Genomic DNA, 16,872 nt, shown 5'->3' with positions numbered 1-16,872 from the left:
TGACTCACCTGTTGGGGGCGGTGTTCGGTACTTCACAGGAAAAGCGTAAGATGCCACTCCAGCCCAACGGCTCAGCGTCAGCTTCGGAAATGGTGAAGGAGGAGGAGCACCAAGCAGGGCCGGAGCTCCAGAGGACTGGAAGGTGAGTCTACGGTGGGCCACGCCCCATTAGGCCACGCCCATCAGACCCACTCATGATGTTATTACACATGACGTAATGTTAGAACCCTAGACATGGTTAACCGTGCTTTACCAGGCCAGCCTGCTTTGTCCCCAGCTTGCTCCAAACGGCTCCAGGTGTAGAGTGGACATTGGTCCATGGTATTGGGACGTGTCATGTCAGGTGGTATCAGTGAATAGGTTTTAGTGGTGTGCTGAACAGGACCAGTCCTGGACTGTGCAGGTTGGTGGGGGGAAGGGGGAGGGGGGGGGGGGGGGGAGTGGCTGCTTAAGTCCCTTTTGATGAGTGTGAGTATAATGCCTGACTCCACAGAACTGAACAGCCACCTTATTAAAGAGGCATTAGTGAGATGAAAGAGCGGAACAGAGGGGAGAGCCCAATGTTTTAATGTTACAAATCTTCAAAGCCTTTCACACGATGACTCATTAAGAAGTGCTGTATTACCGCGCTCTGGACACCGCTGGCGGCGTCTCTCATGTGAAGCTTTTCTGACCTTGGTGGGCTTTGTGAAGGACACACATCCACGGTTTCACAAAGTAGCATTACACGGCTTGCATATGAAGGCATCGTAGCACTTAGCTCTTTCTGTATTGCTTCTGATACTGCAGTGGCTCTTGGGTCACATGATGGCTAACTTTTCTTACTGCAGTGATGCATCTGGTCTGAATGAAGCTCTAAGCATGCCAGTACCCACTGTGGCCAGGAGCTCTGTGTGGCAATGCCTAATCGGGCCTATTTCCTTTCTATGTGAGATGCAGATCAAAGTATTAAGTCATGCTTTATCAATCAAAGTTAATGACAAAGTGAACTAAGTGCATTTTCACGGGCTAATGTATTGTTGACTCATTGAAAATACGACCCTGTGTGTGATTAGTGCTCTTTGATCCCTCTGAGATGGTAGCCATTTGGATGGGTGCGGTGGGGGCAGTATTATTTATAAGTATGGACGCATGCTTGAATGTGCTTCTATATAAAGAGTTGAGGTGTCAGGCTGAGCTTGTTTGATGTAGGGCAGAAGAGCTGTGAACTGAGAACCTTTGAGGGCTTCTTGCCTTCCTGCCTGTCAGATTTTAATTAATCAAACTTTTAGTTGGTAAGTGCCTCCCGCAATGCAGGTGCCTGAGAGAATTTCACAGGGAGCGATAATGAGGTAACACGCTCTAACTCTCCTGCATTTGACACTTTCAGGAGAGACTTAATGAGTAGGCACATCAACTCTTTCAAACTTCATAAAATTTAAACTGGCCTCAACTCGACAGAGCAGCACTGCGGAGCAGTGGTCAGAGCAGCAGTGGTTAGAGCGGCAGTCTGGAGCAGTGGTCAGAGCAGCAGTGGTTAGAGCAGTAGTGTGGAGCAGTGGTCAGGGCAGCAGTGGTTAGGGCAGCAGTGTGGAGCAGTGGTTAGAGAAGCAGTGTGGAGCAGTGGTTAGAGGAGCAGTGTGGAGCAGTGGTCAGAGGAGCAGTGTGGAGCAGTGGTCAGAGCAGCAGTGTGGAGCAGTGGTCAGAGGAGCAGTGTGGAGCAGTGGTCAGAGGAGCAGAGGTCAGAGGAGCTGTGTGGAGCAGTGGTCAGAGGAGCAGTGTGGAGCAGTGGTCAGAGGAGCAGTGTGTCACAGCAGTGACAGCAGCAGTGTTCAGATAAACCAGGTTTGGCCGGGGTGACATGTTGTGTGGGGCTGCTCTCTCAGGTTCTGTGGAGGCCTGGTGCAGGATGTGCGGCGTAAGATTCCGTTCTACTTGAGCGACATCCGGGACGCCCTCAGCCTGCAGTGCCTGGCCTCCATCCTCTTCCTCTACTGCGCCTGCATGTCCCCCGTCATCACTTTCGGGGGCCTGCTGGGGGAGGCCACTAAGGGCAACATCGTGAGTACCTCTAACTCTGTGATACCGTCCATTTCGCTGAACCACCTCCATGTACAGGTACACTGGCCTTCCATACCTTAGTGGGATTTTAAATAGCCGTCAACATGAAGCATTTTATGAACCCCTTTATGCACATTTACTTTTGTGCTAAATTGAAAGTGCTTGTTTAAAAATGGCTCCCTCAGTAGAATGGGTTTCTCACATTTGAAAGGTAGGGAGAGGGACAGTGGAGGGGTAGGGTGGAACCAATTGAAGGCAAGTTGGTGGGATGAGAGTGAGGTTTAATAATTAATGTGTGTGCTTTGTCTTCCTCCTTATTTCTCTTTCCCCCACACATACTTCCTATACCCTCCCTACATTTCCTCTGTCCTTCTTTCACCTTTCAATTCCCCTCTCTTACTTTCACCTTCTCTCCTACTGTTTTTCCTCTTCCTGCCCCATGTCCTCCTCTCTGTCCCTCTCTCCTTCTCCTCCCTCTTTCCTTCCCTCTCTCCCCATCCCCTTTGTCCCTGCCCGGTGTGAGGACAGAGTGCCATAGAGTCTCTGTTTGGGGCATCTCTAACGGGCGTGGCCTTCTCCCTGTTTGCGGGGCAGCCCCTCACCATCCTAGGCAGCACGGGGCCTGTCTTAGTCTTCGAGAAGATCCTCTTCAAGTTCTGCAAGTGAGTGGTGCTCTTCCATTGCAGCCAATCAGCCCATCAGTCTTTACTAAAGCCTGCTCACCAGTTACAACCAATCAATCTGGTCTTTACTAAGGACCGCTCACCAGTTATAACCAATCAGTCCAGTCTTTACTAAAGCCTGCTCGCCAGTTACAACCAATCAATCTGGTCTTTACTAAGGACCGCTCACCAGTTATAACCAATCAGTCCAGTCTTTACTAAAGCCTGCTCGCCAGTTACAACCAATCAATCTGGTCTTTACTAAGGACCGCTCACCAGTTATAACCAATCAGTCCAGTCTTTACTAAAGCCTGCTCACCAGTTGTAACGAATCAGTCCAGTCTCTACTAAAGCCTGCTCACTAGTTACAACCAGTCCAGTCTCTACTAAAGCCTGCTCACTAGTTACAACCAATCAATCTGGTCTTTACTAAGGACCGCTCACCAGTTGTAACGAATCAGTCCAGTCTCTACTAAAGCCTGCTCACTAGTTACAACCAGTCCAGTCTCTACTAAAGCCTGCTCACTAGTTACAACCAGTCCAGTCTCTACTAAAGCCTGCTCACTAGTTACAACCAGTCCAGTCTCTACTAAAGCCTGCTCACTAGTTACAACCAATCCAGTCTCTACTAAAGCCTGCTCACTAGTTACAACCAATCCAGTCTCTACTAAAGCCTGCTCACTAGTTACAACCAATCCAGTCTCTACTAAAGCCTGCTCACCAGTTACAACCAATCCAGTCTCTACTAAAGCCTGCTCACCAGTTAAAACCAATCAATCAGACTTTACTTTATTGAGGCCATTAAGAGAGTCATCAGGGTAATGAAAGCAAGATGCGTGAAATTGTCTTGTCAACAATTAAATCTACAAACCAAGAAGTCATATTCTCTGTGTATATGCAACAATAATCACATGCTATCACTGCATATTGTAATCATATTTATATGCAGAAAAGACTAGAGTGGCATCAGATAAATAGTGTATGTACATTAAGAGCAGGCATTGGCTGCACTCACTCTAGTTTTGCTCACTGTTCAGGATCCAGATGATTGACGTATTTTTGCCCTTTTAAAAAGGCAGCGAGCCTGCTAAAGGGTGTAAAGCAGAGCGGCGTCTATGATTGGTGGATCCAGGTGTGCTTGTCAGCGCTGTTGCTCATGATGTCAGGCTCGGAGCGCACAGTAGCAGTGAGGACTGCGTGCGATTGACAGATGGGTCGCCCCACCCCACCCCGACTTCTCGTACTTCCACGGCGATGCTGGCTCATCATGTTCCGGGAGGGGGGGATCGCTTTTCAAGCGCTGACAGAAATGCGGGCATGTAATCAAACCATGAAAATGTCAGAGTGCCCTCTAGATAGACCGCTCATTAATTGTCTCTGTCTGGAGCGGAGCCGCTTTTTCCACTGTGTGCTCATAAAGTCTGTGCCTTCAGCGACAGCTGAATGAGTTCATCACAATATTGATAAAACCAGGAGTATGACTTCAGTAATACACGAGAGAACTCAGAACGCTGTCACTGTGTGCTGGATATATATGATATGTATGCTTAGCTTGGCCATGTCCGGCACACAAACTGAATGCTCATATTACAGTACATGGAAGCATTTGTGATGCAATATTTTATCACTTTGGCAAGATATGTGGCTGGTTACCCTGACAATCACAATTTCACACGTGAATGTAACATTTTCACATGTGATTTGAAATATGCAACAAAAATAAACATGGAATCTTAAATCTTGAAATTCCACATTTTCACGTGAGTGACTTTTTGAAAAACTCTGTGTAAACCCCCACTGAACGCAGTATATCATTATATGTTCATTATTTTCTCCCCCATAAGTTGAGCTGTGAGTGGCAGTTCATTAGCATATGGAGCAGGATGCAGGACGTGCAAGTAACGGTGCTCTCTGATTGGCCACAGGGACTACGGCCTGTCCTACCTATCTCTGCGCACCAGCATCGGGCTGTGGACGGCCTTCCTGTGCCTGGTGCTGGTTGCCACGGACGCCAGCTCCCTGGTCTGCTATATCACCCGCTTCACTGAGGAAGCCTTCGCCGCCCTCATCTGCATCATCTTCATCTACGAGGCCCTGGAGAAGCTCTTTCAGCTGAGTGAGATGTTCCCAGTCAACATGCACATCGAGCTGGACAACCTCACCTTTTACACGTGAGTCAGAGAGAGCCACAGCTCCCCCTGCTGGGCAGGAGGGGAGGAGAGCCCTTTGTGTCTGTTCCCTGTTTTGTGTCGGATAGAGGCAGGCATTGGCAACCCCACGGATGGAAAGACCTGAGTGAAACTTGAGTAAACGTTAAGTAAATATTTTTGGTTAAATATGAAGGTTGACAAGCTTGAGATTTTTCATGTAAATAAGTATGCAATCAATTATGTTTTTTTGCTATGTTGATATATGTCCAATACATTCCCCCTTGTGACTTTCAGGATTAATTATTCTCAATGGCTGTTATGGAGAGTGTGTGTTGCCTGTGTGTTAGAGAAGAGTGCGTGTGGGGTGTGTGTTAGAGGAGAGTGCGTGTGGGGTGTGTGTTAGAGGAGAGTGTATCGTATGTGTGTACGAGGAGCGTGTGTGTAGTACACTGTGTTAGAGAAGCATGTGTTTTATGTGTGTAAGAGGAGTGTGTGTTAGAGGAGTGTGTGTGTGGGGTGTGTTAGAGGAGAGTGTGTCGTATGTGTGTACGAGGAGCGTGTGTGTAGTATGTTAGAGGAGCGTGTGTGTGCACTGCAGTGTGTGTACGAGGAGCGTGTGTGCAGTGTGTGTAAGAGGACTGTGTGTGTGCACACTGTGTGTTAGAGGAGCGTTTGTGTGGGGTGTGTTTTAGAGGAGATGGAGTTGATAGAGTTAGGGTCACTCAGTTGCTGACTCCTCTATGCTCTCAGGTGTCAGTGCTCACCACCAGCCAATGTAACCACAGAAACCGTGCAGCTCTTGAACCAAACAGGCTTCACACCAGACTCCATATCCTGGAGTGACCTCAATGTGTCCGTGAGTGTATTTCTCAACTACAAATAATAACAGCAATTATGGGGGGAAATCAATGAATTGACATTTATGCAAACATGTAGTAATAATGATATCCTCTCTCTCTCTCTCTCTCTCTCAGATGTGCAACAGGTTAAAGGGGCAGTTTGTGGGCTCGGCCTGTGCGCATGAAGGCCCCTACATCCCTGATGTGCTCTTCTGGTCTGTTATGCTCTTCTTCACCACCTTCTTCCTCTCCTCCTTCCTCAAGCAGTTTAAGACCAAGCGCTACTTCCCCACCAAGGTAACCTCACACACACATACACACACACACACAAACCTTTTTTAAAAACACAGGTGCCTATTTTTGTGGGATCGCCTTTAATTGTGTTGGAACATTTTTGTTGGTGTAGGTTCTGGTGCTCTTTTGTTGTCTTTTGGTCTGTAATTTCATTACTTGTGTTAGTAATATGACAGTTGATGATCTATGTTCATGACCGTGTCTGTCCCATAGGTGCGGTCGTGTATCAGTGACTTTGCTGTGTTTCTGACCATATTGGTCATGGTCCTTGTCGACTACCTTGTGGGCATACCCTCTCCGAAACTGCATGTCCCTGACCGCTTTGAGGTATGGGTCTTCACTTTCTGCCATGTGAAGTAGTGGCCAAAACAATGTATATTAGAGATGTAGTTCTGTCCTGGATAATCGGGGTTTTCTCTGCATTGAAATGCCTGAGGCGGGCCCCCTAAGTGCTTTTTCAAGCCTCCTAAGTCGCCTATAGGAGAAACTGTATGTTTGTGTGTGTGTGTCTGTGTATATGTGTGGGTGTGTGCACGTGTGTGTGTGCGTGCGTGTGTATGCGTGCGCATGCGTGCGTGTGTGTGTATGCGCATGACTGTGTCAGTATGTGTGTAAGAGCAGATGTAAGCCCGGTGTAAATACACAGCTGTGTAAGATGTAGCCCTGCTGTGCACAGCCCACCTCTAAGCACCGCGGCTGGTTCATCTCGCCGCTGGGAGATAACCCCTGGTGGACGCTGCTGGCGGCGGCCATCCCGGCTCTGCTCTGCACCATCCTCATCTTCATGGACCAGCAGATCACCGCAGTCATCATCAACCGCAAGGAGCACAGGCTCAAGGTAAGGGAGAGTACTGCCAGCATCAGAAGAGAGGATAAAGGTTGCATATGTCACAAAGTGAGGCTGAGGCTTTAATCACTGGTTAAATGTCTAGTTTAACAGATTCAGCCATTGTAATATATTACAAAGCATATTTGTTTTGGTTCTTGTAAAGATATTGTGTATTATACTGTGTGTTGTTTTCAGTTCAAAGATGTCAGAGATTTCCTTATTTTAACGCTGTGATGGCTGTCGATGTCCAAAGGTGGGAGGGATTATTCACACGTTCAGCTGTCTCACAGCACAGGATAATGCAGCGTTCAAAACTTTACTTATACATCGGATTTTGGGTCAGATGACTGTGACTAGTGTATTTAGGTCCTTGAGCTGTGTTGCAACAGTGACATCTGCCCCTGCCCCACCCATCTGCCCCTGCCCCCCTGCAGAAAGGCTGTGGGTACCACCTGGACCTGCTGGTGGTGTCTCTGATGCTGGGCGTGTGCTCGCTGATGGGGCTGCCCTGGTTCGTGGCCGCCACCGTGCTGTCAATCACGCACGTCAACAGCCTGAAGCTGGAGTCGGCCTGCTCCGCCCCCGGGGAGCAGCCCAAGTTCCTGGGCATCCGGGAGCAGCGGGTGACCGGCTTCATGATCTTCGTCCTCATGGGCCTGTCCGTCTTCATGACCTCAGTGCTGAAGGTGAGCAGGCTCCGCCCCCGTGCCCCTCTTCCCCCGGACCCCGGGCACCTCAGGGAGGGCTGATATGGAAAGAGAGGATTTTGTCGGCTTTGCGTGATTTACGTCTTGCGTGGGAGCTGTGAAGCAGACATTTTGATGTCCGGGCCATCATCACTCTGATGGCTTCTGTTTTATCGCCCGCACGCTGAGTATAAGTGAATTTGAAAGGCACCTTATAAATCTCTTATGTGTGCACATATCACCCGGCTCGTTGAGGTAAGCATTTGGTCCATGAACTCCTGACTAGTGCACGTGTCTGCTCAGTGTCGGGGAACGAGTGGCTGATGGATAAGTCCATGTGTGATTGTTCCTGTTGGAGGAATGAAAGCATCCCAGAGTCCCCTGGGGTCTCAGGCAGGGTGGTGCCGGCCTTCTCAGAAGGGTTGCCAGGCGTCTGGTTTTGGAATGTCCGGATTTCAGATTATTTGTACAGATCCGGTTTGTGGTCCAGGTCGGACAAAGTAATGTCCAATCAGTGTAAATGACGGAAGGAATTTTTTGTTCATTTCTAACAAACTGGCATGCCAGGGACTCCCTCTAATGAATGCCCCCCTGGTCCAGTTGTGCGTATTGTCTGGTTTTCACAAATTCTCAATCTGGCAACCCCACCTCCTACATCTCAGTGTGTGCAGCTGCTGTTTACTGTTCCACACCTTTAACAGAAGCGCTTCAGCTGTTTGCTGAGCAGTGAGAGGATGGCTCTGTTAATCCCTCTCTCTCTCCCTCCCTCCCTCTCCCGTGCTCAGTTCATCCCCATGCCAGTGCTCTACGGGGTCTTTCTCTACATGGGCGTCTCCTCACTTAAAGGCATTCAGGTAAGAACATACATTGGGGCTTTAGCATCAGGGCTAACAAAGCTTTCCTCCGCACCTCTGCAGTACCGCACGTTCTGTGGCTTCTCCACATACTCAGCTCCTGCTGTCCTCTCTGCTACCAGGAGCTTCAGATTCTCCATTACATTGCAGGATCTCCATCACCACAGTAATGTGCTCACTCACACCCCTTAATAATGTTCCGGAAGATTCAGCAAATGTTAATGTTAGGCTTCAGTTATAGGGAGGCAGAAGTAGCCATGTTAGGCATATGCAGCTGAGCATCTGATAGATCAGTAGTCTGCTTGCACAACTCTTTCTGTGGCAGTGTGTCTGTGACAGTGTTTGTTGTTACTTTTTGGCTTAGTGTACAGTGGCAGTATCCTGTCTGGACTGTGAACCTGGAACCTCTTGACTTCCCTTTTCTGTTCTGACTATTGATACGCTTTTGGGCTGATTGTAAAGTGGTGCCTTGTGTTTAACTCTCCTGCCTGTGGGGGGCGCCAGTTCTTTGACCGGATCAAGCTGTTCGGCATGCCGGCCAAGCACCAGCCGGACCTGATCTACCTGCGCTACGTGCCCCTGTGGAAGGTGCACGTCTTCACCATCGTGCAGGTCACCTGCCTGGTGCTGCTGTGGGTCATCAAGGCCTCCGCCGCCGCCGTCATCTTCCCCATGATGGTACTGAGAGATGCCGGGGGCGGGGTTTCACTGGGAACCGCCTCCCCTTTTATGACGCCAGAGAGCCGCCCACTGTCACTCACTGCTGGGTTCTCTCTCTCTCTTTCTTTCTTTCTCTCTCTCATTCCGTCTCTCTCTTTCTTTCTCTCCCTCATTCTGTCTCATTCTCTTTAATTCAAATTCAAATTCAAATTCTCTCTCTCTCATTCTTTCTGTAATGCAAATTCAAAATGTAAAGTATTTACAAGGCATAATTTACATAAAGTGTGAATCAGCAGTAACAATACTATCAGCAACAAGATTTGCATATTTTCTTAATGTCTTGAGATTATTTATGATTAGTAAACTGTGTTAACTGTCAGGCTGTGGCATGCCCTCACATCGTGGTCTCTCTCTCTCTCTCTCTCTCTCTCTCAGGTGCTGGCCCTGGTGTTTGTGAGGAAGCTGATGGACTTGTGCTTCACTAACCGGGAGCTCAGCTGGCTGGATGACCTGATGCCCGAGAGCAAGAAGAAGAAAGAGGATGACCAGAAAAAGATGCAAAAGCAGGTAGAGCGGGAGCGCCTTTCACACACCGCCCGCCCGCCCCCGCCTCCGCCCGCCTCCGCCCGAGTGGGTCCTGGGTCCGGGGTGCAGCGCGGGGCCGTGCTGCCGCCTGGGAGAGCGGCTCTGAGCTCAGGTCTGTTTGCAGTGCCATGTCTGTGCGGGGTGTGTAAAGCTCGTCTCCATGGTTACAGACGGCGGCGGATCACATGCTGGAGACAGACAGCGAGGCCTTGCCGTACGAGGGCAGCAACGTGCTGAACATCCCCGTGAAGACGCTCAAAGTGAGGTGAGCTAAGACAGAACCGCAGACTTACGACACCGCAAGTGTGTTTCCTGGAAATGTCTGTCACCCGTTTCCACAGAAACACTTCCCTTTTATGTAATCTCTCATCCTGTGTTATGTAATAACCTGGTTGCTGAGTTTTTGTAATTGAACTGTAAGAGTTGTAGAGAATAACTGAACAAGGTCTTGAACATTTGAACCATCTGGTAAGCATAATATATCCTCAAATTTAATTGTAAGAAACTGCGCAAATGTGGTGCCGTTGAAAATTATGATAAATGAGTATTAATTATCTACATTCTTCATATGACTTCATTGATGCTCCACATTCTGCATAATGTGCTACTGTCATACACTGTGCGTTGCTGACGCATTGTTGAGATGCAGCATTTCTTCCTTGTGCACCGGGAGCTTTGGGTGATGACAGGTGAGCATTGACAGGTGGTGTTTATCTCGAAACAGGTGGGACAGCGTAGCCTCCGACACCTCTCTCCCGGACGAAGAGCCTGGAGGAGGGGTTGGTCTTTTATTTCAGGCCTGCTTTTGATTTCCGTTTTGGAGGTGTTTTTTTCGGTTTTGGGGGGTGGGGGGGTGGTGTTTGAGGATTAATGCGATGACGGCCTTAACTCCTTTCCTCATGTGGACTGAGTGCATGGCTCTGAAAAGCAGTGCTCACCGTAACACCGCCATTAAAACCGAGCTGTCATCCTCCTTCCTGTTAGAGGGCCCGCTTCCTCGTGACAGGAAACCAGAGACAGGAAACGGCTTGTGTCCACACAGGGCCACTGACATATACAGGTGTACCCACACAGACGGCCTGCTTCTTTATCTAAAGGTCTACGAGGGGGCCTTAATGAGCGGGGCTGGGCTTCGCAAGGCGAATCACCCCAGGCTTATTTTTACTGGGCGAATGGGCTGCCACTTTTACCCGCCTGCTTCAGAGATGAGTTCTCTGCGTTAAGACTCAAACTGGCTGGAAGGATTCAAATTATGGAACATAAACTGTCTCTTCCTTCCTTGAAAATGAAATGCAAAGTAAATTCACATAATTTTTTTTAAGTTGAACCTCAGCTAGTGTTTAATTACTAAAGCTGCAGCAACCAAGTGTGAAGACGTTCACCTAAAAAAGTGAAACTGTATTTATTAGTCATGCAGTGAATGCATTAGAAGTAGGTTTAGTAATAGTGGGAATTCATGTAGTCAGTAGTCACCTCTAGTCTTCAGAGAGGGACCATGTTTTGAGAGTGAGCACCACATGCTGTGATGGGAACTCAGAAGACTCCAGGCTGAGTGTGAATGAGTATAGCTGTAGTTTAGGGTGCATTTTTAAAGCCCACAGTATTGGGGGTTATTGATAAACCATCACTGCCACCTGAAGTTAATCAGCCACTTGTCTTCTGAAAGAGTGATTAAAATGTGTGAGGTGGCTGGAGATGGTCATGTGATGGTGAAGCAGGAAATGTGCGAGGCGGCTGGAGATGGTCATGTGATGGTGGAGCAGGAAATGTGTGAGGCGGCTGGAGATGGTCATGTGATGGTGGAGCAGGCAATGTGTGAGGCGGCTGGAGATGGTCATGTGATGGTGGAGCAGGCAATGTGTGAGGTGGCTGGAGATGGTCATGTGATGGAGCAGGAAATGTGCGAGGCGGCTGGAGATGGTCATGTGATGGTGGAGCAGGTAGGAGCTGGGCTGAGGGGAGGATGCGGCTGATGCTTTGTTAACAGCGCGGTCTCTCAGAGCTGAGCGTACGTTAGGGGTGTGCCCGTGTCCTAACCCGCCGCTCACCTTGCTCAACGTCTGTCTGCTGTCTCCCCTCCCCCATCCAGCACTGACCCCTCTGTCGTAAACATTTCTGACGAAATGGCCAAATCCGGCGTGTGGAAATCTGTCACCATGAACGCTGACAGCGCCAAAACGTTGAAACATAGCCCAAGGTTAGCTGCAACATGCTTTTATTTCGTTTTTCATTTCCCCTTCTCCTTCTATCCTCTCCTCTCCTCCCTGTATCTCTAACCCTCTCCTGCTCTTGGCTCCTGATTGGTCCTGGGCCGTCCATTGGCTTCACACTTAAACGTGCCAGTTTAACCTGGGCCACTGTAGCGCTGGAGTTATTTAGCACACTGTCACCGCTGGACACGCCCCTCACACGGGGTCAGCACAGTCTTCAGGCGAGCTGATGTACAAATCACAGCTCACAGTGTGATACCTGACTCCTTAGAGTCACACTTTTAATGATGCATCAGGTGACTCCAGCTGCTACAGTGACCGCAAGCATGAGATTAATGTGTGTGAGCGTGTGTGTCCGTGAATGTGAGTGTGTGTGTGTGTGCATGTGTGTCCTTGCATGTGAGCGTGTGTATGAGCATGTGTGTCCTTGTTATGTGAGCATGTGTGTGCGTGTTCAGGTTACTATATGTATTCATACTGGCCTGTGTCTGTCATTCATGCCTTCATTGCAATGGAAGCCTGGACACCTATTGGAAAGTAGCTGAAGTGACTGTAAAGTGACTGTAAAGAACGTATGCAGTGAAACCAAAAGCATGTCTGAACTGCAGTTCCAGGTTTTCTGGGTTTCTTCCGATAAGGCAGTGGCTTGTTGGGACAGGAAGCTTAGAGAGAAAAAGGGCTAACAGGAATGTATGCAAAACAAGTAGCATATGTGGGATATATTTATGCAAATATAATATAGGGAAGAGAGTGTGTAACTGAGTTGATATTTAACAATAAATACCAATGTAGTTAACATTGTGTTTTATTAGCTGAAAATTTAAAACATGGATGGCTTGTGTCTGCACAAGACTGAAGTCCACCTTCACTTCAAGTTTTAATGCAAGTATTCAAAGCATCCTGCCCAACAGCCACTGCTTTAGACTATACACACACGCTCCCTCTCTCTCTCTCTCTCTCACACACACACACACACACACTCACACAAGCATACACAAGCACACACACACACACACACACATACAGGCACACACGTACACACAAACATTCATACACATATCCATACACTCACACAAGCATACACAGGCACACAAACACACACACACACATACAGGCACGCATGCACACACACACACACACACACACACAAACATTCATACACACAGACACACACACACAGTCCAGCTCTATGTGCTAGTAACTCTTCCTCTTGCTCTTGCCCCCTGCAGCCAGGAGAAGATTCCCTGCGTGAAGATCAGCGTTGAGGATGAGCAGGGGCAGAAGTTTGTGGATGCAGAGACATCTTTGTGAAAGCAGGGGACACACACACTCACACACACACACACACACACACACACACACACACACACAAACAGGGCTGCTTTTACGGCCTGCGTCCGAGGGCGGGCAGAGAAGGCCGAGGCCCTCCTACACTTTCACACCGCAGCTGTCTTCTGCGTGTAGCACAGCGACATGCTAATGCCAGTGATGCCAAAGGGGTGGGGCCAGGGGGAGGGGCCACTGTTTCTTTCTCTTTTTTTTTTTTTTTAGATTTATGCTTGAATGATTATTTTCACTCTTACTCAAGTCAAATCTTTTTTATCCTTTTAAGATAATATTTTTTAGTTTTCAGATGTGTAACATCAAATCAGTGAGTTTTGTATCCAGTCTCAGCATGATTCCCATTTAAAACGAATTCTGTTGGTCTTGAAACAACGCAGACTGCCTTTTAAAACACAGAATGTTATGACCTCAAAAAAAAACAGCACAACAGTGCTCTAAGCCACCAGAAATGCGTTCTGACATGCAAGGGTACAAAAAAACAGGCACAATGCATTGTTTACACTCATCAGAAAAATAGCAATCAATCTGAAGTATTTTTTGCATTCTTTTTTTAAAATTCTGTTTGTTTTAACAAAGCTGTCAATGCTGAACAGGAGGTCCAAACATTTTCAGCTGAATTTTTCGTACGTGTACAAGAAGAAAAACAAAAAAAACACCAGCTGGCCAATTCTCAGCCAATTTTGTATATTGTGACTGTACAGCTGCTGTCCTGCTGTATATAAAAGACTCAAATTGTTTAATGCTAGAGAGGTCATTCGCTGACCTGTAGTAACGTTTACTGTGTGTTGCTCATGGGGGGTACTTGTGCATCTGATAGTATGGCAGAGGAAGCAGGCCTCGTCATTCTCATCACCTTTGTTAAGTTACAAACTATACAGAATGCATAACGAACATTACTGATGCACAGAAGGAAAATGAATCTAAACTTTAAGAAGACATCTTCATACAGTAAAATTTGGGTTGTTCGCATTTCTCTAAGAGGCCAGCAGATGGAGCTCTGTTTCTCTCGTCTCCAATTGACTTATGGTTATTTTCCCCTTTCCGGTCCTGCCCCTGATTGCAGCTTGTTGACATGTTTATGTACAGATGAATATGGTAGCCCATTCAGTGCGTCTCGGTGAATACTGCTGTTCACCAGAAATGAACGTTAAGTATATTTAAGCAGCTTTGCAGATCCTTATTCTGCAAACTGTAGCCATAGTTAGTGTGCAGTTCATTCATGACAGGGCCAGCAGAGAGCAAACAGTGTTAACCTATGCTGTTGTGGAGACAGAAACCGAAAACTTTATTTGTTCAAACGGTTTACATCCAATGTAATATTTACTGTAATGGGATATATATATTTTAGAATGTATGTATTGATTTTCGTATCATTAATGTTATTATTACTACTATATTATGTGAAGCATTTTAATTTATTTTTAACGGTCGAGTTTGAGGTGTTGAAGCAGTCGCGCGGTCGTGGAGGTTTGTGGCAGCGGCGTCGTCTGTAATTATTCTGATTTGAGTACATTTCTCGTTGTTCGTATCTGCACTTTAGGTATGTTTGCCGTCACATCAGTGGGATAGACAATGTGTAGCTTATTTAAACGTGTCTACTTAGAGCCATCTCAGGAATCTACACATTACACAGCAGTTTGGCTTTTTCACCCGGTCTCTTCTAACCCTCTTCCTCTTACCAGCGTACCTGTCCGTCTGTTAGCTTTGAAGTTCACCCGTTTTACACTGGAGATTGTGACTGCGGTCGGTTTCCTCTCTCTTGTTTCTTTCTTTTTTTGTTGTTGTTGTTTTGATAAAACTTGTAAAGGATGCTTTTTTTCCCCAAACAATCAAAATGCCTACAAAACAGCAGTCCCTCTTTGTTTGGGAGGAAAGTACTGTAGTGTGTATTTATCATTGTGACCTCAAACTTCATTTTATTTCAGTTCTTTAAATACATACTGTCGATTGGGGGCTTTTCAGACTGGGATCTTATATTTTTTATGTTACGTTTTTAATTTTTGAAAATGTCTAATATCCCATTAAGTATTTATTTTTTTTGTCCACACCTAGATAGAAACTATCCATATTTTAAAACTCATCACACCCCTCCCCTCAAATTTTGAGCAATAATTCCTATAAGAATCAGAAGAAGATGCTGCTTGTGATCGGATGAATGAAGAAAGGCGGGTTCTTAAAAGCTAAATATTCACCTTGTCCAATGAGAGGGCAGTACACATGGACTGGAAGCCCAGTCTGGAATGTCAGCCCCAGATTGCGGGTCGTATTAAAGAGGAAGTACGCGGGACGGCACGATCTCGTCCATTTCCAAACGCCGACTGAAAAATGCAGCACACTGAGCAGCAGTGGACTGGAGTGGACCGGTGAGGCCAGGTCAGTGGGGCCAGGAAGAGCAGCCTGGGGGGACGCTGGACCTGAGAGCTGTGTCTACACCCAGAGCTTTGGACCCGCACGGCTTAACACAACCAATAGGGCGGCATTAATGCGTGCGTAGAAGAACTCAAAGCTCATGCCCTTGAATCGGTCCTGTCTCTGGTCACAGGTGCCTCTGCACACCACAGGGTGCGCACAGGAAGCCAGGTCACGTGCCTTTTGAACACCCTTTACGGCTGTTGTGTGCAGCTGAGAGTGGCACTGAAAGGTTGGTGAAAGCGAGGTGGATTTCTGGTTGCCACGTTCCCTGCCTTAGAAACCGCGCAGGACCGTGCGGTCAGCACATCTAATCACGTTTAAAGGGCGTCGGCCCACCCCAAAGCTGCAGTACACTAAACCCACACGTGGACATGTAAAGGATGCAGCGTTCTCACGCTGCGTCCACAGTTGAAATGTAACGTACTGTGATCTCACGATGTAAGAATGCATTTCCGAGTACAGAATAGGATGTGTTCTACAGTTGTAATGATGATATGCAGATGGGAATCAAAATTGCTTAAATTAGTCCCCTGAAAGTAAGCTTCCCATTAAAATAATTGTATTGGTTCTGTGATGCGTACTGAGTATAAAATCCTGTGTCGTGCGTAGTTCTCCCTCTTATTAATTCAAACATCTAAGAAATATGTACAAAAACCCCCAAATATGATTTTTGAGAAATAATTCATCTTTTTGCCTTTCCCCGCTTTAATTTAGTTTCACTAGATTTGTGCCAAATGTGGCTATTTGATTGGGCAATTGAAAGGGGCTAAAAAAATAAAATATATAAAAATAACTTTGAGTCATTACTGTTCTATGTGCGAGTGTTGGTAGTGTCTTCCTCAAGGTACCACAACTGATCACAGAACAAATAGTGCTGTAGTATTAAACTGTATCCATCAATGGAAGTCTGTATGTAAAGTGCTGTGGGTTTCACATTTTTATAACATAAAGGCTGGATGTTGTTTTAGTACTTGGTTTAGACACACCTCACAACCGTTTGATCTGGTGTTGGTCAAGTTCTCATGAATGTGAAGCGAATTAAAATCCTGCCTTTGTTGATTGTTCAGTAAATATTTACAGCCGAGGGGGGGGGGAATGAAACAAAACAAAAATATTTTTTGTAATGTAAATGAATTGTTGAAGCAATAAAGTTATTACATGACTGTTGTCAGTGAGCTTACTTGTACAGATGCACATGCATTGACTGAAATGGATCTGAATATACTGGATGCGTATAGGGAGAACTACATTACCCATACTTCCTTGGAAATCTTGAATGCAGTATGTTCTTAATGCACATTTTAAAG

The 16,872-nt window shown here is 46.9% G+C and overlaps 1 protein-coding gene across 6 annotated transcripts in view; it reads left to right on the top strand.

Moving 5' to 3' along the window:
* Window positions 1-16,732, top strand: part of slc4a7 (solute carrier family 4 member 7) — a 62,425-nt gene extending 45,693 nt beyond the window's left edge. For all 6 annotated transcript variants that reach the window (XM_035379814.1, XM_035379823.1, XM_035379839.1 and 3 more), the window contains 15 exons: window positions 39-142; window positions 1,866-2,040; window positions 2,569-2,702; window positions 4,628-4,873; window positions 5,603-5,708; window positions 5,827-5,988; window positions 6,199-6,312; window positions 6,662-6,823; window positions 7,249-7,500; window positions 8,286-8,354; window positions 8,859-9,032; window positions 9,450-9,581; window positions 9,770-9,864; window positions 11,689-11,796; window positions 13,039-16,732. In XM_035379814.1, coding sequence (XP_035235705.1) covers window positions 39-142; window positions 1,866-2,040; window positions 2,569-2,702; window positions 4,628-4,873; window positions 5,603-5,708; window positions 5,827-5,988; window positions 6,199-6,312; window positions 6,662-6,823; window positions 7,249-7,500; window positions 8,286-8,354; window positions 8,859-9,032; window positions 9,450-9,581; window positions 9,770-9,864; window positions 11,689-11,796; window positions 13,039-13,120 — 2,115 coding nt within the window. In that variant the 3' untranslated portion in view covers window positions 13,121-16,732. The remainder of the gene's footprint in view (window positions 1-38; window positions 143-1,865; window positions 2,041-2,568; window positions 2,703-4,627; window positions 4,874-5,602; window positions 5,709-5,826; window positions 5,989-6,198; window positions 6,313-6,661; window positions 6,824-7,248; window positions 7,501-8,285; window positions 8,355-8,858; window positions 9,033-9,449; window positions 9,582-9,769; window positions 9,865-11,688; window positions 11,797-13,038) is intronic.
* Window positions 16,733-16,872: the final 140 nt, after the last annotated feature.

Source organism: Anguilla anguilla, chromosome 1 (genome assembly GCF_013347855.1).
Source record: "Anguilla anguilla isolate fAngAng1 chromosome 1, fAngAng1.pri, whole genome shotgun sequence".
NCBI classification, from domain to species: domain Eukaryota; kingdom Metazoa; phylum Chordata; class Actinopteri; order Anguilliformes; family Anguillidae; genus Anguilla; species Anguilla anguilla.
This window is presented reverse-complemented; position numbering and strand designations above follow the sequence as displayed.